Below are 21,012 nucleotides of genomic sequence, written 5' to 3'. Positions count from 1 at the left end.
AGATGTTTCTTTCTGCAGGAAGTCCATGCCACCTACCTTTGATCTGTCTTTGAAGTGGTAGGAAAAATGTCATCTTCTTCCACATCGGATTCATCCACCTCAATCACCTAAGATGGGGGGTGGGGCACAAAGCAACAAATAGTTTTTGTGGGAATGGAACACCCAAATAAAAATGGTTTAAATGACTGAATCTCAAAGTGTTTTTTTTTTTTTTTAACATACAAAAAAAAAAGCCAAAAAAAGGAAGCAGAAACAAAGTCAGCAGTAACTACTACGTTTAAACTGAAGCTTAGCCTGAGCTCCATCCAGAGTCTCCCTTCACTCATAAATGCTATTCTCTATTACATGTCTTAGTGTACTTCTCTCCTGGCCATCGCCGGAGCGTGGTACCCAAAGGAACACACATATTGGTGAATGACTCCCACAGGCTTGTGTGCAGACTGTGCCTGTGATTTTCTTCTTAAGTTCTGATGAGTCATCAGACTATCAGTGTTCCACCTCCAACTTTAAATGAGGTATCAGAATGTGTGAGACATACTGAATATCTTTCTGTTACATTTATCCCTGTTAAATATTGTTTATTAGTGTCAAGACTCAATAAAGATATTTCTGATTCTTCATCCTATCATTCAAAACACTAACTATTCCTCCCCATTGTGTGTTACTTGATACTTGATAAGCACATTTCCTAAGTTTTCATCTAACTAAAGTGCAGATGAGGATGAAGCCAAGGACAAAACACTGAACAAACAGCACCTGGGGCCAAGGATGCTACTAAATATCTCACAATGCACAGGACAGTCCTTCACAACAAAGAATTACCTGGTCCAAAATATCAACAGTGCCACTATTGAGAAACCCTGATAGAGACGAAATTGTATTGGCTGGGGCGTTAAGACACATGGGTTTTGAAAGTGAGGTAACAGGAGAGTCAAGCTGATACTACACTCTTTTTGGAATCCAAAGGAAGAGCAGAAAGCCTATGTTAAATCTAGAACAGAACACAGAGATCTTTAGACTCCAACCTTTTAGTCTGTCTTGAGTCTAGCATCAGACGTTAAGGCACAAACCAGTACTATGAGAGTGTAAGTAACAAAAGGAATTCAGGTATATGAGGTTTATATATAAAACCTCTTATATGCACTGAACTCACCCTCAATATTAGCATTCCATGCATGTGCCCTTTTGGTTCAACACTGTTATCCTTAAAAATATTACTGCATATTTAACAATTACGGATTTCTAATAATGTGAATCATTATTTTTAAAAAGAGAGAAAAACAAAACAAAACAAAATCAAATCCTAGAAATCTTGAGTAAAGATAACTGATAAAGCCTCCCTCAGCCTCCACTATGTCATGCAGCAGCAGTAGCAGTGTAGTGGGGTGGGGAGGGAGGACCGCAGAGGCCATCCTGAATGCCATTCTGCTCGAGAATTCCAGAATTTTGAATACTGGCTTAGATATGGAAATTTGGTCTATTTGTGTATGGCTTTGTGAACAAGGAATTAACCCAGAAGCTTTATCATCGGTTATTAAGGAGCTTCACAAGGCTACTGAAGCACTAAAGGCTGCTGAAAATATGACAAGCCGACTTTCTGGAGAAATTCTGATGAGATATGTCAAGCTCTGCAAGAGGATTTGAAGATTGGTTTGTAGTCAAGAATGTACAATGAAATTACTGCATGCATCAGTGTAGGAAAATTTTCCTTTTTAAGAGAATTATAAAACCATAGCTTTGTAAATCAGTGTGGAAAGTGACTTACAGAGAGAACTATCAGATGTGTTTATATCACATCTTACTTTTTTTTACCAGCTTTGGAATTATGTTCATATTTATGTACTCCTTATTTATAGCTCTGATAACTTTAATTTTCTAAGCAGTCTATCAGATGTGCACATCTGCTGTGGTTGGTTGAAGTATGGTGGAACCCATCAGTAGTGATGTGTAGTAGTTATGACTTGTTGGCATTTCCATTATATACTTAAATTCTGAATTGTTGATGCATTAAATCTGTGCATTTATGTTGTATTAGGATGGAAGTTGATAGGATTTTGGCTAGCATTTGTGAATTTTGATTTAGATTCATTATGTATATCAGAATCTTTTTTTTTTAAATAAGAGCATGGAAAACATTTCTAGTAATCTGCTCTTTAACAAAGAATATTTACCTTTGTAAACACTTTGTTGGGCAGTTAATAATATGAACCAGAGCATTTTTGTATTGATTGAAAAACTTTTAGAAATTTAGATTTTAAAGGAAATGACAGTGCTTAGCTTAGCATTATTTATAGTTTGAACAATTTAAATCTAATGAAAATGTTAGTTGAGAATTTTTTTTAAGTTTTATACCCTACAAATGAAGAACTAAAAAAAAATGTATAAAATGAAACATAGCCAACATGCAAAACTCCCGTTTACTTTTATTACATAAAAGTAATTTGGGTGCTCACCTAATAAATCTTGAGTGGTTATTCAATAAATCACTAGACAGGTAGTACATTTCAACAGATATTTAATATTTTCTGAAGAAATAAGGATTTCCAATCATTAAACAAAAACTAAAGTTCTGTATCAGGAATTATAAATATGGCTTTTTGAAATCATTTTGTGTGTCATTATTTTTACCCTTAAAGCCTTAACTCATCAAAGTGATGATTCAAAGATAAATTTTAGAAAATTTAAGATAATGCTGATTCTGTTCTATAACAGAATCTCAATGAAGTTTTTTTGGCAAGACTATGGATTTAATATGATTTTATTGTTTCTTAAATTTTAGATTTTGTTAGATACCATTTAAACGATGGTATATGCATTCACTCGTTAGTCAGACAAGTTGAAGTGGGTTTTTTGTTTTTGTTTTTTTTTTAAAGAACAAAACAGGCCGGGCGCGGTGGCTCACGCCTGTAATCCTAGCACTCTGGGAGGCCGAGGCGGGTGGATTATTTGAGCTCAGGAGTTCGAAACCAGCCTGAGCAAGAGCGAGACCCCACCTCTACTAAAAATAGAAAGAAATTATATGGACAACTAAAATATATATATACAAAAAATTAGCCGGGCATGGTGGCGCATGCCTGTAGTCCCAGCTACTCGGGAGGCTGAGGCAGGAGGATCGCTTAAGCCCAGGAGTTTGAGGTTGCTGTGAGCTAGGCTGACGCCACAGCACTCTAGCTCGGGCAACAGAGGGAGACTGTGTCTCAAAAAAAAAAAAAAAGAAAGAAAGAAAGAACGAACGAATGAAAGAACAAAACAGGTTTACTTGCATTTGGGTCTCTACTGTCTGACCTCCTCCTGCCACGACTCCTGGACCTAGATGCGCTGCGGCTCCCGCGGCTCCCGCGGCTCCGTACCCTTTTTCTTCCTCTACTTCGTGAACTGCGCCTCTCACGACTCTTTGACATGTGTTTGTGAGATTTCTTCCCCCTGTGACTGCTCCTTTTCCTCTCAGATTCCCCGTTTCTCTTGTAGGAGTGGTCTGGACTGGGGCTTCTCCTCCTCCTCTGCCTGCCGTAGTGTTCGTCATGGTGGCCCATCCTCTCTCTCCTCTCCAAGTTCTTACCAAACGAGGAGCTAGTCTGACCTGGAGACAGGTACTTGTCTCTATTAGCTTCCCAAAATTCATTATTGGGATTTCTGAACACATGAAGAAAATTGCAGTGTTTTCCTCTTGGACACTGTTGTATCTCAAATAAACCACAAATTGCCATTTTCCACCGGGTCACTGGGCTGAATTCGCACTTAAGCTGCCGTCCTGCATACCAACGCCCATTAAACAGAGAAAGGGCTGCTTGGCATTCTTCTTCCGACTGGTACTGAACATACACGTTACCCCTCAGGTGAGGCTCCAAGTTGCAGCTGACCTTGAACTGAATCACTTTCCCCACATTCTTAAACTCGGGGAGCACATCATCATAGAAATCCAGGAACTGCTGGTAGGTTTCCTCTTCGCTGTACTCCAGGCTTGCGTCAGGGTCATAGTCGTCTCTCCTGCACTGCTGCTCCATTCCAAATGTTGTAAACATGCTTTTAATAAGAAGCGTGGGACTCGATGCTGGGAAATTGTGTTTACGTGAACACCTATTTCCAAATCTGCAAGCTCCTGTTTTACTGTAGAACGGACAATTAGCTCGATCCTTCTCCATTATTCTTAAATCCATGGGCGGTCCTGGGTTTTGCCATGTAGCACCATTTTCCAACTCTCTTTCTTTCTTCTCCTGTAGTTTCTGCTCCTCCTCTTCTCTCTTTTTTCTGTGCTGTTCTTCCCATTCTTCCTTTAACTTTCTCTCTTGCTCTTCCTGCCGTTTCTGAGCTGCCTCTTCCTTTTCCTTCTTTATTCTGAATTCTTCTTGTGCCCTCTGCTCCCTCAGCAACCACTCCTCATGCAACTTTTGCCTCTCTCTCTCCAACAATTTCTCTTCTTCCGGTTGTTGTTCTTCAGTGAAAGCGTCCTCCTCCTCCTCCTCCTCCTTCTGTGACAGTACTGAGTCTCTCAATCCAGCGAGTTCCTGACGACGTTTCTTTCGTTTTTCCTTCTTCAGGGCGGCCCGGTACTTTTTGTGGCTCGGTTTCTCACAAAACGCCACCCCCTCGGGCGCCGCCATCTCAGCACGCTGCTCTACCCTCCCCCACTCCCCTCCCTTCCCCTCTCCTCCCCTCCCTTCCCCTCTCCTCCCCTCCCTTCCCCTCTCCTCCCCGCCCCCCAGGATCCCTGAAGTGGTTTTAATAAGACTGAGTGATAGGCCGGGCGCGGTGGCTCACGCCTGTAATCCTAGCACTCTGGGAGGCCGAGGCGGGTGGATCGCTCGAGGTCAGGAGTTCGAGACCAGCCTGAGCAAGAGCTCCGTCTTCTAGTAAAAAGAGAAAAAAATGATTTGGACAGCTAAAAATATATATAGAAAAAAATTAGCCAGGCATGGTGGCACATGCCTGTAGTCCCAGCTACTCGGGAGGCTGAGGCAGGAGGATCGCTTGAGCCCAGGAGTCTGAGGTTGCTGTGAGCTAGGCTGACGCCATGGCACTCTAGCCCAGGCAACAGAGCGAGACTCCGTCTCAAAAAAAGACTGATAGTGAAATAAAACCTTCTCTGCTATTTTTAAAAATCTAGGCTTTTGAACATTTTGACTTTTTAAATGCATGTCATTTTTACCAAGTGCACTGCAAGGTCTATTATTGGCAGAACAGGTTGAGAGATAATAAGAACTTATGATATTTGATAGCATCATATTTGATATTTTTTGATATATTTGATAATAAACACTGCAAATACAGCATGTTATTTGTAAAATCATAAAGACAACACTTCTGTTAACCTCCAAAATTTGTATATACTTCTAGGCCATAAGAATTGATAGTTTTACTTATGATTTTGTAGATTAAGTTATTTATGTATGAAACAAAGCATGAAAATACATTGAGAAGGGAATATGTTTACAGAGGACTTCTTTAATGTGTCATATTTCTTAAATGTAAACATATTTTTAATGCATACTTAAGTAATGTTTAAGAAACCAAACAAAATAATGATACAATTGTAGTGTTGCCCTTGTTGTCAGTGACAATAATGAAACCATTTTGGTGATATTGGCATGTTTAAAAAAAAAAAAAGATAACCAGTAAAGTTCTCTCCAGCTTTAATATTCCATAATTTTCTTCTTTAATTTACTTTGTAAAACAAAGAGTTGACAATACATAACGTAGGAAACATAAATTACTAAAACATAACTATAAAACATTTTTTCCTTACCTCTGAATAATTCTTAGTAGCAACATTTCGGGAGGGCTGCTGTCTTGTAGATTTAAAAACTAGAATGAAAGAAATGAAACATGAGTTGTGTTATTTTTAAAATAACTTGGGAAGACTTGCACATTTCTTTAGCTGAAGGTTTTCTAAGTCCCATCTGCAAAACCCATGATGACAAATTATAAAACCATTTATGTTTTTTAAAATCTAAAGGGAGGGGAAATTGGATGTTCAAATAACTCAATGCTTAGCTGTCAGTCTCATGTCTTCCCAGCTTATTCAAATATAGTAATAAGCAGTGCTCATAAATATACCCACACTAAAAATATTTTATAGAAAAATGCCTCAAGGATAAACTCTGATCGCCTAACCAACTGAACTACAAATACACTGAAAGCAAGCCTCCTAATCCCTTTCTTATTTGTAGTCAGGATACCCTTCCTGTGGCTGTATCAGGAGCCATGTGGTCCCAGAAGAGCTTTCTCATTCTCCTCTACCTTGGCAGCCATACTGACTACCTAAGAGATACACCAGAGGAGAATTCTACAAAACAGCGTATCTTTTACTCCATGATAAAAATTCCCTTGAATCCATACTGTTTTTGCTTCGTAAACTTAGATACTTAAAATTTAACTAATCCTTTATCTTTCTCCTTCTTTTCCCTTGAGATCCAAACCTATAATAAATTTCAAACACCTAAGTGAGGTTTATTTTCTCCTTAGCCTTACCAGTTTGCTAGTATCAAAAAAAATCTCCTCCAAGTTGACCCACAAACTAAATAACAGGACAAGAAAGAAAAGAAAGAAAGAAAGAGGATTTTAAAAAGCCGAACACTCAAAAGAATTCCACAAAGTCTAAAATTCTCCAAGTCAGAAAATGTTAGGAATTTTTCTACCTAGTCTAAGTTTATTTGCTCATGTTTCCTATTCCAGGTTCTATCCCCAATCTTGTGATACCTGAGCAGAGAGATGAGGGGCAGAAGCAGAGTTCTTATCTGCGCTACTCAATTACTGCTCTCACACCCCACTCTACCCAAAAGGCGAGACAGGGCAACTGTATAAAAGCCAGTGATCATAACACTTTCAAAGAATATTTCTGCTCAATATCTATTCACTGACTCCTCAAACTCTGGAGAATCTTGAAAATTAGAAACCTTTCTTTTTATCCCCAGTAGATAGCAAAAGGTGAATAAATATCTCTGAAACAAATAAACTTTATCAGAAAAATAAGCACCATGTTTTGTTAGGAAGGCAATACAGTGTGATGATTAAGAGCCCTGGTTTTGGAGTTGACTCATTTTGACTTAGTAGCTTGACTATGGCCAAGTTCCTTGGCTTCTTTAAATCTCAATTTCCCCACCTGTAAAATAGTGTTAATATTAATACCAAAATACTTCATGCAGATAACTGTTGACAGGAAAAGAGGTAGTTAATATAAATAACTTTGGCAAGTACCTAGCAGGTAGAAAGCATTCAAATATATGTGGCTGTTAGTAGTAGTAAATGTAGTAGCAGCAGTGGTACTCACAGTGGTAAATTAAATGTGAAGGTAGTGGCTTTTATTCGCTTAGTTGCTAATCCTTTACTGACTAACTTCGGTGGAAAAATCTGGGCTGTCAATTCTTATATAAGTGTAATTTCTACCTTTCCCAGTAAAATTTCAGTACAACGATAAACCTCCATACTCCATGGAGCTTGTTATAATAGAATTTGACTTTATTTATTTCTTCACTTCTCCATTTATAATAGGGATCTAGAATTTATAGTCTAATTTTTTGCTTCTGTCCCAAAGTGATGGCAAATATAGTTAGTATCCCATGGTTATTTTGCCAGAGGCTTATAAAACATCACATTTAACCTGATAAAAATGTTTCACGAATTCACATTAAAAAACCAGTTCATTTTTTTTTAAAAAAAGCCCAATATTGGAAGTCATCAGTTAAATTAGCAAAACTGTTAGATCAAATCAGTTAGATAAAAGACACATTTAGACCATCTTCATAAACTTATTGCAAAACACTGCCACTGATACTATTAGCAGCAAGCATCTACTGAATTTTTTCTAGGTGCTATGTACTGCATATACTTAAGCTCATTTAATATAACTACTCTGTGAAGTCAGCACGACATCACCAATTTTATGCCTAAGGAATAACAACAGTCTACACTTACTGGGGGCTTAACATGCACAGAGACTGTGCAGGTCCTTCATATTGCATTTCTCATTAATCCTCATAATAAACCAATGAGATAGATACAATCAATCCTTACTCAATCTTACAGATGAGAACACTGAAACTTAAAGATGTAAAACTTCACGAATCTGCTGGAAGACAAACAGGCAGTAAATCAAAGGAAACAGGATTCAAACCAAGATTTTTCTGACTTTGGAACTATGCTCTTAACCTTTATGCTATACCATCTCTAAGTAATTTTTATTGAGTCCATTCTCAGATGTTAAAATTTAATGAGCACCTACTATGTGTCAAGCACTGTGGATACAATGATGAATAATGACGCAGATCCTGTTCTCATGGCCCCTACAGTGCGAGGGTGCCGAGCCAGTGAGTGAAGAGCTGTCTGAGCGACAAAACCAGGCCTGACTCCAGAGCCCAGGTTCTTAACCACAATGCTACGCTGCCTGGAACATAATTCAGAAATCTGAAGTTTTATATTAATTTGGCTTACATGGCCTCTTCACAGATGAATATTATTATTTTTTAAAAAATTGGGCCAATTTCTAAAACTTTTAAAGCACCATAAATGGTCTCTAGTCTCTCTACACAAATAGAAACTTTAGTCCATGCTATTAATGGGTAACAGCAGCATTCACTGAGGAGTGTCTTTGAAAGTCTCATTGACATAGTGGTTCCAAAAGGAGCTGATGTTGAAAAGTAAAAAAAATGCTCATGAAAACCCCTATGAGACATAGAGTCCTAGATGCAAAGGAGGCAGCCACACATGTGTTTTAAATAAAGAAAATAAACATAAAACCTCTGTATCTGTCCACCATAGGCTGTTATCCAAACACTTCTGCTGACTACCCAAAATGCTACCTCAAATATTTAGAAAACAAAAAAACCCAAACAACTTCTTAATGCCATTGAATAGATGATCACATAGTGAGGAATTACTAGGCCAAAACTGAAGAAAAGCTAGACTCACAGAGGCAAGCAGAGTCCTTTCCCTAAGTTCACCTTCAGTCTGCGAAAATGTTAACATTAGTTTTGAGAGTCCTGGAGGGGAAGGGTGAGATACTATAAACCAAGACTTGCCCCAGGTGGGAATCCTGATGCATTTCCCCCTTTCCCTAGGATGGGACCCCAATGGTTAAAGAGAGAAGCAGAGGTAAACAGGATTTCATAAGCACATACCACCTGACTGGTCCAAATAACCCTCAAATTATAAATTTAGTTCAAAGTGGTCTAAGACTTGTGGTGCCCTACAAGCTTGGAGAAGCAAAGATGAATCTTCTCTGGAGGAAGATAGTTTCATCTGAGGTGTCAGATTATTGTTACTGATAATTTTCTAGGGATGACAGATAACGCACGGAAGGAAGGAAGTCGCCATAAATAAGAACCAACAGAAATAGAAATCAGAGATAACGGAAAGGCCAAAGACATTCAGACACTAGGTTATTAGACACAAAATACAAGACAAATATCCTTATTATGCACACACACAAAAAATTAAAGACAGACCTAAAAATATCTGCAGGGAATTTGTAAAAACTATTAAAAGTGACAGGGCATATTTAAAAAGAACCAAATAGAATTTCTACACCATCCCCCAACAAATAATAAAAATTAAAAGACAGTTGAAAGAATAGATGAGTGGATTGGATGACTGATCAGAGGAATTACTAAGACTGTAGCCCAGGAAGAGAAAATAACAGAAAATACAAGAGAGGTTATGAGCCATGGGAGGACAGAGTAAAAAAGACTTGTATTTATTTAACTGAAGACCCAGAAGGAAGGAGAAAAAGAATACCATCATATCTGAAAGGATAATAGCTACGGATTTTTTAGAAATGATAAAGATACCAATTCACAGATTCATGAAGCCCAATAAATCCTAAGGAGGATAACAAAGAATACCATATTTTGATTCATCACAGTGAAACTAAAGAACACCAAAGACTTGCTAGCAAGCTGAGGGAAAAACAGATTACTTAGGGAAAAAAAGCAATAAGCTTAACTAGTATCTGATTTCTTAACAACAATGGAAACCCAAAGACTCACTTTAAGTGACTAATTCTACCCATGTGTCAAGGAAAGCTTCATATGAAACAATCAAGCCAGGACAAAAAAAGGCAATTTGGGCTCAGGTAAAGGTGGGTAATCGACATCATCCATGACTTTGTCGGTTGCATGCTATCCAACTGCTCGTGGTTTAACATGGAAGTATTCATACTTTATTCACTCTCTTTTCCTATGTTCCTCTGTTTTCTCATTTTTTATAACAAACATTCATTCATTTACTTTAACTCCATGTCCCCCCATTCACAATACAGACCAGGCACAGGGCCGGGGTACATGTGGGGGAGGTTTACTCTGCCTCCTCCTTCTACACAGTCAGTGCAAGAGCGTGGCCTGTGGTAAGCACCAGGAGACCAATAACGACAACATTTCATAAATGCCTACTGTGTACCAGGCATTTTGCTCATTTACTCTTCAAAATAACCCAGTACAGTAGAGATTATTCCCAATTCACATGTAAACAAACTAAGAGAGTGAGTGACTTGTCTCAAGTCACAAGGCTGCCATGTGTTGAACTCGGAGTTCAACTCAGCCTGGATCCTTTTCAATTTACCAGGCTGCCTTCTCTATCTTCTCTGCTTTTGTATGAGACTTACCAAGAATGGAGTAGCATTTTTCTGGATGCCATTTCCTAAATGGCAATAAAGACATGTTTCTGAAGTCAAAAGTGAAGAATCTTAGCTGGCTTTCCTGAAGCACTGAATAATATTTGAGTAAAAATACACCAATAGAATTTCTGATGAGGTTCCTTAAGAGTCATTTAATCAATCTGATGTTTGTATCCTTTCTCCAATGTCAGCTGTCATCCAAAAAATGTTGAAAACTTTAAGGGAGTGACAACTCAATTCCTTCCAAGGTAGCTTACTCCATCTTTATATTAATTAGATAGGTTATTCTGTATAATGCAAAGGCTCCTCCTACTGAGAACTCGTAGCTAGGTTTCTAATCTTATCTTGCTCTGGAAAAGAGCACAGTGGTCAACTGCAGGTTCTGGAGTCCAAAGAACATGAGATCATTTCAAGCTCTGGTACTGACTAGTTATGAGACCTTGGGTAAGTTACTTGTGTTTTCAAAGTCTGAGTTTCCTTTGCTGTAAAACAGGGATAATATAATAAGTATCTATCTACCCCACAGACTTGTTAAAAGGCATGCAATTTCATAAATATTAGCTATTATTGTTACTATTAGTAGTTTTATCAACCCAGGACAAAATTGCTTAGCTCAGTTCCCTCATCTATAAAATGAGGAAGCAGAAAGCTGTTCTTAAGTCTTTTAGGTCCATTCTATCAGATGATAAACTTAAGTGAGCATGCTTCTAGTTTTTCCCATCCATCCTCAATGAGCTGTGAGTTCTTAATCTGGAGAACATGCAAGGGCTTCACAGGAATCCCTGAACCCTTTGAAATTGGGTGCAACTGCACATGTGAGTACTTATTTAGGGAGAGAAGACATACCTTTCAGATTCTTAGAGAATCCATAAGCCAAAATAGATTTAAAACCACCACTATCTTTGGGACTAAATAATCAAATCTATTTCACTTTTCACATGATAGAACATAATCTATGTAAAGATCTGAATCTTTCTCAGGGTAGATATCCCAAGTTCCTTCAACCATTTTTTATATTACTTGGTTTCTCTTCTGAATGATCATATATAGTTGATGTCCTTCTTGAAATATAGTTCCAAAGTTACGTACAGTATTCTTTGCATAGTACGTCCAATTCAGTACCCAGGAGAACTTCCTTGCTGTGGAGGCTCGCTACTTCTATGACTACTGCTTAAGACATCAATAGATTTGGACAGTTAGGTTGACCTGCGCAACTCTTACTGACTGACCTAAGCCTTTTTCACCTGGGTTCTGTTAAACTCATACACCTCTCACAACTCTATTTGTGCAACTGTCCTTTTGGATATAAATGCAGTTTATACTTTTTACCCTTGATAAATTTCATCTTGGGAGAATTATTAATGGTTCAACTCCCCAGTGTGTCAAAAATGAATCCTAGCTGAAAAAGTGAGAAAACAATTAACCTCAAATAATAGATAATATAAATAAAATACATAAGAATATATTCTAGGCCGGGCGCGGTGGCTCACGCCTGTAATCCTAGCACTCTGGGAGGCCGAGGCGGGTGGATCGCTCAAGGTCAGGAGTTCGAGACCAGCCTGAGCAATGAGCGAGACCTCGTCTCTACTAAAAATAGAAAGAAATTATCTGGCCAACTAAAATATATATATACAAAAAATTAGCCGGGCATGGTGGCGCATGCCTGTAGTCCCAGCTACTCGGGAGGCTGAGGCAGTAGGATTGCTTAAGCCCAGGCGTTTGAGGTTGCTGTGAGCTAGGCTGACGCCACGGCACTCACTCTAGCCTGGGCAACAAAGCGACACTCTGTCTCAAAAAAAAAAAAAAAAAAAAAAAGAATATATTCTAAATGCCAGGTAGAAAAAAACATCACTACCTATCTTAACATATACTTTTTGTAATAAATATGACTAACAACTTAGGCTGATCTCATAAACTGTAATATTAAAAATAGATCCCCTTAAGTTGAAGCCGATTTTTAGACCATAGAACATACACAAACTAATTCCAAGATCTTAGCCATCATTTTTCTCAAGGGAAGCTCACCTGACTTGTCTCTATGGACAGAAGAGACTGACAGAAGCAGCACAGGGAAAGCAAGACAAACAGCACATTGAGAGGCAGTTCCCCTCTCTTTCAACCACTGTCAGTCTAGTGACTAACTGCCTCACTTTTCTATGCTGTTGTGATCTCTCTGTCAAAGAGTGATAATAAAACTTGTCTAAAAGTAAGGAATTACAAACATAATTTTTGAAGCTTACCCATTTTAATAGCTCTGATGCATGGCAAAGATATTTTAAGGAATAATTTATCTGGTGATCCTAATTGCCCTTTTAAGTCTCCCAATGATGGTGACACAAATAAATGAGGGTTCCTAAAGGGGATTACCTTGGTCCTCCTATGTTGGAATTGATAAATAACTTGCAGTCTATACTTACCATCTAAAATAGACATATTTCTAGATGTTGACACAGTAGCCTTTGAACTCCTGCTACGGGTAGTGGTCTCCAGACCAGTGCCTGATGTTAGAATAATGAGAAGTCAATATATAATCCTATCAGTAGCTAAGGTTTTTTTTTTTTTTTTTAAAACACAATACCAAAATGAAAGCTAAATAAAGTTGTATAAAATAGTTTATTTATAAAAACCCAAAGACACATACGAGAAGAAACATTCAGAGTCTGACCAATTTTCAGAGACTATTCTTTTAGACTATATTTGGTTCACATTTGTCCAACTAAAATTTAAGAAAAAATTTTGTAAATGTAAGGATGATGAAAATCATCATTAGAAGATGGGGATTTCTCGCCCTGGAAATTTTAAACTAAATTTCTATTTTACCAGCATAAAATTCCTATGGATAAATATTTAATGGAAACAATTTTAAAACATCCCTGGAGATGGATTTATATAATGTGTCAAGAAGTCACTGGATCACCATTTTCTGTTTGTTTGAACTATTCAATGACAATAGTGTTACATTAAATACAATGATGAAAAATAATGTTAATGATTACTTTTAGAAATCAAATTGTCTGGGGGTAGTTTTTTCTTTTAAACAAATTTTATGACACCCACTTTATAAGCATATGAGTATATGTATCTTATGACAGCAACAAAAATAACAATTTTGATGGATCTGGAATTTTCCTCCTCTTGCCAATGGCCATCAGCTAGCCATTTTCCTTAACAACTCATATTTGCCTATTACCTTTACATGTGAACATGACATTCAATATACCCAGAAGGTTCTGTAAGAACAGAACAGTGAAGCTTTTAAAAAATGTGTTAAGAACAATTAAAACTCTACGGGGCATGTGGCCATTCATTTAAGTAAAAGGTACATGTCAGAACTGCATTAAAGACTGTCTTTGTGCATTATAAAAATAAATTAAAAAAAAATTGTGTTTTGGGCCAGGCATGGTAGCTCATGCCTATAATCCTAGCACTTTGGTTGGCCAACGCAGAAGGATCACTTGAGGTCAGGAGTTCCAGGCCAGGCTGAGTGAGACCCTGTCTCCACAAAAAAATAGAAAAATTAGGCTGTGGTGGCGCATGCCTATAGTCTCAGCTACTCGGGAGGCTGAGGCAGAAGGATCACTTGAGCCCAGAGTTTAAGGTTGCAATGAGTTATGATTGATGCTACTGCACCCTAGCTGGGGCGACAAACTGAGACTGTCTCAAAAAAAAAAAAAAAAATTGTGTTTCAGAATTTAAAACTTATAACTCAATTCTGAAAAGATAAAATTCTGTATTTCCCACTCAACTGCCAAGTCTGAATGTGCAAAAGACTACTCAGTGCTAACCTCTTCCTCTTTGAGACTCTCCTCTCGATGCTGAATTCTGCCCTCTTCCTCCTCTTCGACCTCTTCCTCGGCCTCTTGCTTTGTTCACTGGTGCTGAGATGCTATCATCAGAGTCATTGGCCATCTGCTCTGCTAAATCTATACTCATAAGGTCATCAGCACTGAAGGCAGAGGCAGAGTCCTCTGACTGAGATCTGAGAGCTCTGGCCCTATTCATGGCCTGAGAGGGGGAACAAGGAGAAAGCACACATATGGAGACAATGCAGCATCCTGAAAGTCGTAATGTAATTGTTCAGATAAACATTTAACATTGTCAAACTGTCTGTATTATTTTTCACTAATCATGCTATAAAAATATAAAGAAATTCCCCACCAATCATATTTAACGTTTTTTAATGCTGATTATCTGTCAGATCAATTTATAATACTATAATACCTATAAAATGAGACCTTTTGAAAAGGTTTACCAAGAAAAATAAAATTTCACAGATTCAAAACTTTCAGAACTAGAAGAAATATTGGCAATCATCCCTAATTTCGCACATCATTTATAAGAGATTGTCATCATTTGAGCTACTTTTTAGAATGGCTCTTAATAAATAACAAGAAAAAAAATAAAAAATAGCTGTTATCTCTGAGTGATAAAATGGGTATTTTTGTTTTTTTATTCCCAAATATTACAAGTTTTCTATAATATATTAGTACTTTTCCTAAATTACTTTTGTAATCAGAAAAATATAAATAATAATCTTATAAATATATAAGAATTAAGTAGAATATATCAACTGACAGCCCAAGAAAGGATAAAAACCAATATGTCATACATTTTTTATAAGAAACCATCTAGAAAGACAAGTTTGAGAATTAGCCAAATATTCTAACTCTAAAATGAACACAGATTTTTGGATTAAAATTAGAATAAAAGCAATTCTGCCCTGATTTTCCCTTCAACCAATCAAAATGTAACAAGAACAAAAACAAAACATTCTCAAAAAAAATAGAAAATAGCTCCAATCACAAACACACAAGCTATGAAGAATTAATGAGTATAATGACTATTTGACCTGGCTAAGGGAGAAAGCTGAGTTTCAGGCATTGTAGAGCTCTCCAAAATTGAAGTATATATCCCAAGAGGCCATGACAACAGTCTCTCTTGCTTGCAATGGCAAGCTCTGGGTCTGAGAATAGATGACCACAGAATTTTTAAGCTCTGTGATACCATAAAGTAAGGAGAAACAGTGATAAATGAGCAGATGTCAAGAAGGCAGGCAGGATAGAAGTAGGAATGAAGTGAGGTTGTAGGTAAGAGGTAACATAACCTCATGATGATGATCTTAGCTGAGGTGAAATAACAGCTAAATCACTGCACTAAGAGCTCAATGGCCTTACAACGCAAAGAAAAAAGACGTTAAGGAATTCAACAAAAAATAAAAAGAAACAATGGTAGAAAGATTTTGGTTCAACTTTCCTGTCCCAAATGAAGTACAATCAATCCTAATTATTCATAAATTCCATGTTTACAAATTCACCTACTTGCCAATATTTATCTGTGATCACAAAAATCAATACTTGTGGCACTTCTGTGGTCATCTGCAGACATGTGCAGAGTGGTGAAAATTTTGAGTTGCCTGACACACACAAACAATGAGTCATTCTGGCTTCTGGTTTTAGCTTTTGTACTTTAGACAAGTGTTCTTTCTATGGTATAGTCGTGTGTCATCTAACAACGGAGATACATTCTGGGAAATGTGTCGTTAGGCGATTTCATCTTTGTACAAACAAGATAGCACGTACTTAAGCAAACTTAGATGGTATAGCCTACTACATACCAAGGCTATATGGTATAGCCTATTGCTCCTAGGCTACGAACCTGTACAACATGTCACTGTACTGAATACTGCAGGCAACTGCAACACAATGGTATTTGTATATCTAAACATAGAAAAGATACAGTAAAAATAATATTATAATCTTATAGGACCACTGCACATGACTATATATTTATTGCCATTTTTTGCATTTTTGTGCTTTTGCTTGGTAATTTGGTGTTTAAAATGGTCTTCCAGCATAGTGCTAGAATGCTGTTTAGTCAAGACTATGATGTGTCTTACAGAGAAAATATATGTTAGATAAGCTTCATTCAGGTATGAATTATAGTGCTGTTTGCTGTTAGTTCAATGTTAATGAATGAACAACATATCTTAAATGGTGTCTTTAAATAGAAACACATAAAAAAGATTATGTATTGATTGGCTGACAAAAATGTTGTCACCAGTGGCTCACAGGAACCTAACCCTGTACTTCCCCAATGAGCAATGGTTCAGTATTTGCTAATTCAGTGCTAGAAGTAACTTTATAGAACATAACTACCACAAATAACAAGAAGCAGCTGTGCATTTTTTTAAAGTAGACTTTAAAAGGTAACCTAAATTACATAATTGATAACATAGATCTAATTGGTACATAGTGAATTCTGTACTCTGAAATTAAATAATATACTTCTTTTTAAGATCCTATGAAACTTAATAGATGTATAATAGGGTACAAAGGAAAATCTCAATAAATGCTAGGTAGTAGAAACAGAATTATCACACTGTCTAATCATCATGCAATAAAATAAGATACTAATAATAATAAAGCAAAAACTCTGCAAACTATAAAACAAGACTAAAATTATAGAATGTCTAGAAAATAACAAAAATATTGCATATCATATGAGAGAGCTAAAGCAGTGCTTATAAAAAAGCATATAGCTTGTTAAATAAGGATGAATGTAAATAAGATAATTCTGTATTCAAAAAGTCAGGAAAAATAAAATAATGCCTATCCAAGGAAAAGTTTTAGAAAGAATAAAGATAAAACCATATATTAATAAATTTCAAACAAAAACACATTAGAATTAATAAATGCAAGAACTGGCCCTTTGGGACAAAACAATATTGATAAAAATCACTAGACAGCTTAATAGAAAGGAAGAAAATACAAATATACATAATTAGAAATAAGAATGGGGGTGAGATCCAAAGAAAATTAAGACTTACAACAGAATACTCAATTCTATATAATTTGGAAAATGAATAACCTAAACTGAAACAAGAAAAAAAAAAAAAAAACCCAGATGCTCTCAACAGACCAATTATCAAAGAAAATTTTGAGAAAACTGTTAAAAGAAATATGTTCCCAAAAAGGACCACCACCAGGAAGTTTCATTGGTAAATCCTACCAAATTTTCAAAGAACAGATAATCCTATTGCTATTTCAATAGTGCCAGAGCATAAAGAAAAAAGCCATTAATATTGTTACAAATCCATAATGACATGATACTAACAAATGACTGCATGCCCAAAAAGAAAATTACAGTATCTTATTTACGAATATGAAAGCAAACAAAGAGAATACAGGAGCATATGGAAAGATCAGAATATCCATTACCAAGGGTTTAGAAAGTGATACAAGGATGGGTCGATAATAGGATATACATTAATATAATTCACTATATTAATAGAAGGAAGAAAAAACCCAAATACTTATCTCCACAAAAAGGCATGTAATTCACCAACCATTCCTGATTTAAACAAGCCTCAGGAATAAGTGGATACTTTCTTTACATGGCAAAAACTCTATATATGCTATACTATTATATATATGTACAGAGAGAGAACACACTAGTGTGTTCAAAGGAGCACTCTTACAAACCAAGTAAAGAAAGAAAGCCCTACCCAAAAAAGAAAATTTGGGCAAAGAGAATGACCATATGTTTGATATAATTATATACATAATTTATAAACATAAAAATTACTCAGACTCACTAGTAAAAAATGATGTATGAGTTAAAAACAACAGTAGGAAATAATTCTTATCCCTTAAATTTGTAAAGATCAAAAGATATAGTAATACATCATGAAGGCAAGGATGTGGGGAAATAAGCAACCCCAAATACCACTGGTTGGAATGTAAACTATACATCTTTGGAGCAATTTGGCAGTATCTAGCAAAATTTAAAATGCATATGCTCTATTATTTTTTTTTTTTTTTTTTTTTTTTGAGACAGAGTGTCGCTTTGTTGCCCAGGCTAGAGTGAGTGCCGTGGCGTCAGCCTAACTCACAGCAACCTCAAACGCCTGGGCTTAAGCAATCCTACTGCCTCAGCCTCCCGAGTAGCTGGGACTACAGGCATGCGCCACCATGCCCGGCTAATTTTTTTTTCTATATATATTTTAGTTGGCCAGATAATTTCTTTCTGTTTTTTTTAGTAGAGACGAGGTCTCGCTCATTGCTCAGGCTGGTCTCGAACTCCTGACCTTGAGCGATCCACCCGCCTCGGCCTCCCAGAGTGCTAGGATTACAGGCGTGAGCCACCGCGCCCGGCCGCATATGCTCTATTATGACTTTTTCTTGAAATGAATTATCAACCATCATCTCTAAATTTTGTATTTTTCCCTTTGTCTAAATACTGTATCTTCATTTTTATTATCTCAAACACTACATTCAAATATTTTAACTCTACTTTTTTCCACACGAAAGACTTTGGAGTTCATTGCTATCTTTGACGTACATTACTTCTAAGACTTCATTCACCTCATGAGTGCAGATCTAGAGCCAATCACAAAGATGTTTCCATACACTTTTTGGGAGATCTGAAATCATACTATTTTATTTTTTATTTATTTATTTATTTTTTAAAGCTTAAAAGAGGACGTTTTAATGGTACCTCTAGGGGGCAGAAGTTGCAATCTAAAATGTCTTTCTTACATATGTCCTTTGAGAATATAAAAGGACTAACAAGAAACTGATTTGGGCAGAGTGCTGCCTGTAATCCTAGCACTTTGGGAGGCCGAGGTGGGAGGATCACTTGAGGCCAGTTTTTAAGACCAGCCTGGGCAACATAGTAAGACCCTGTCTCTACAAACAATTTTTAAGTGACCTGTGCCTGTAGTCCTAGCTACTCAGGAGGCTGAGGTGGGAAGATGGCTTAACCCCAGAAGTTCAAGGCCACAGTGAGCTACCATCACACCACTGCACTCCAGCCTGGGTGACAAAGCGAGGCACTGTCTCCAAAAAATTAAAAAAATAAAGAAATTAATATGAAATCATACTATTTTAGTATTATGCTTTTTTTTTTTTTACTGTGGTGAAATATACATAAATTTATTCTTTTAACCATTTTTAAATGTAGTACAGCGGCATTAAGAACATTCACATTGTTATGCAACCATCACCCTCCATCCATCTCTAGAATTTTTTTATCATCCCGAACTGAAACACCATATCAACAGTAACTTCCCGTTCTTCCCTCCCCCAGTCCCTGGTAACCACTACTCTACTTTGTCTCTATAAATTTGACTACTCCAGGTATCTCATATAAGTAGGATTATACAACATTTGTCCTTTTGCATCTGGCTTTTTTCACTGAACGTAACATTTTCAAGTTTCATTCACATTGTGGCATATATCAGAATTTCATTCCTTTTTAAGACCGAATAACATTCCATTGCATGTATATAGCACATTTTGTTTATCCATTCATGTGCTGATAGACATTTGGAGGCCGGGCGCGGTGGCTCACGCCTGTAATCCTAGCACTCTGGGAGGCCGAGGCGGGTGGATCGCTCGAGGTCAGGAGTTCGAGACCAGCCTGAGCAAGAGTGAGACCCCGTCTCTACTAAAAATAGAAAGAAATTATATGGACAACTAAAATATATATATACAAAAAATTAGCCGGGCATGGTGGCGCATGCCTGTAGTCCCAGCTACTCGGGAGGCTGAGGCAGTAGGATTGCTTAAGCCCAGGAGTTTGAGGTTGCTGTGAGCTAGACTGACGCCACGGCACTCACTCTAGCCCGGGCAACAAAGCGAGACTCTGTCTCAAAAAAAAAAAAAAAAAAAAAAAAAAATATATATCCTGGATATTAATTTGTTATTGGATATACAATTTATAAATATTATCTCCCATTCTGTGTAACCTTTTCACTCTGCTGACTGTGCATGGTATTATAATACATTTTGAAAGAGGATATCGACCCTGCCTCAAATTCAGATAGAATATAAGAACTCAGAGGCCAGGTAAACTAAGGACTATGGGTCAGACTAAGAATAGTTTTTATATTTTTAAAGGGCTATTAAAAAAAACTGAGAATATATGACAGAGACTATATATGCCTGCAAAGCCTAATATTTACAGTTTGGTCCTTTATTTAAATGTGAACTTAAAAGAAGAGACTTGAGAGTTTTGCCACGTGAACCAGAGACTTTAAAGCATAATGTTCTTTCTCTAAATGGAAGGGCTAATAATTTTGTCTGTTTGTTTCAATAATTTAAGCATGGTACTGAGATTCATATTCTGAGCTAAATGATTCTGCAAAGCTGTGAATTATATTATATTTGGCAAAGTGTCAAACTCCATTACCTAAGCTCTAAATAGTATACAGAGAATGAAAAAAATTATAACATCCTATGGCTTGCTGAAAAATTACCTAGGAAACCTCAATTACCTGCAAAAGTCTTAAAACATAGCTGGGACTCTAAACTCGTAATTCTTTCCTTATATAAAATGTTTACTCTTTCTCTTTTAAAAGATTAATGAAAAACTCAGATTAGTGGCTTCAAACACAAAGGACATGA

The 21,012-nt window shown here is 36.8% G+C and overlaps 1 protein-coding gene, 1 non-coding gene and 1 pseudogene across 2 annotated transcripts in view; all 3 read right to left on the bottom strand.

The window, feature by feature from the left end:
- Positions 1-21,012, bottom strand: part of MRE11 (MRE11 homolog, double strand break repair nuclease) — a 62,220-nt gene that overhangs the window by 8,767 nt on the left and 32,441 nt on the right. The window contains exons 15-18 of the mRNA XM_069469055.1: positions 14,392-14,611; positions 13,024-13,104; positions 5,744-5,802; positions 37-107 (exon numbers count right to left, since the gene is read on the bottom strand). Of these exons, the coding sequence (XP_069325156.1) occupies positions 37-107; positions 5,744-5,802; positions 13,024-13,104; positions 14,392-14,611 (431 nt within the window). The remainder of the gene's footprint in view (positions 1-36; positions 108-5,743; positions 5,803-13,023; positions 13,105-14,391; positions 14,612-21,012) is intronic.
- Positions 981-4,601, bottom strand: LOC138383608 (U2 small nuclear ribonucleoprotein auxiliary factor 35 kDa subunit-related protein 2 pseudogene; annotated as a pseudogene).
- LOC138385616 (small nucleolar RNA SNORA51) lies at positions 10,228-10,353 on the bottom strand. The gene has a single exon (XR_011233836.1). It is a non-coding gene; the product is annotated as a small nucleolar RNA SNORA51 (small nucleolar RNA).

This window comes from Eulemur rufifrons, chromosome 6 (genome assembly GCF_041146395.1).
Source record: "Eulemur rufifrons isolate Redbay chromosome 6, OSU_ERuf_1, whole genome shotgun sequence".
Lineage (NCBI taxonomy): Eukaryota > Metazoa > Chordata > Mammalia > Primates > Lemuridae > Eulemur > Eulemur rufifrons.
The sequence above is the reverse complement of the archived record's forward strand: the minus strand, read 5'-3'. Positions and strand labels throughout refer to the sequence as shown.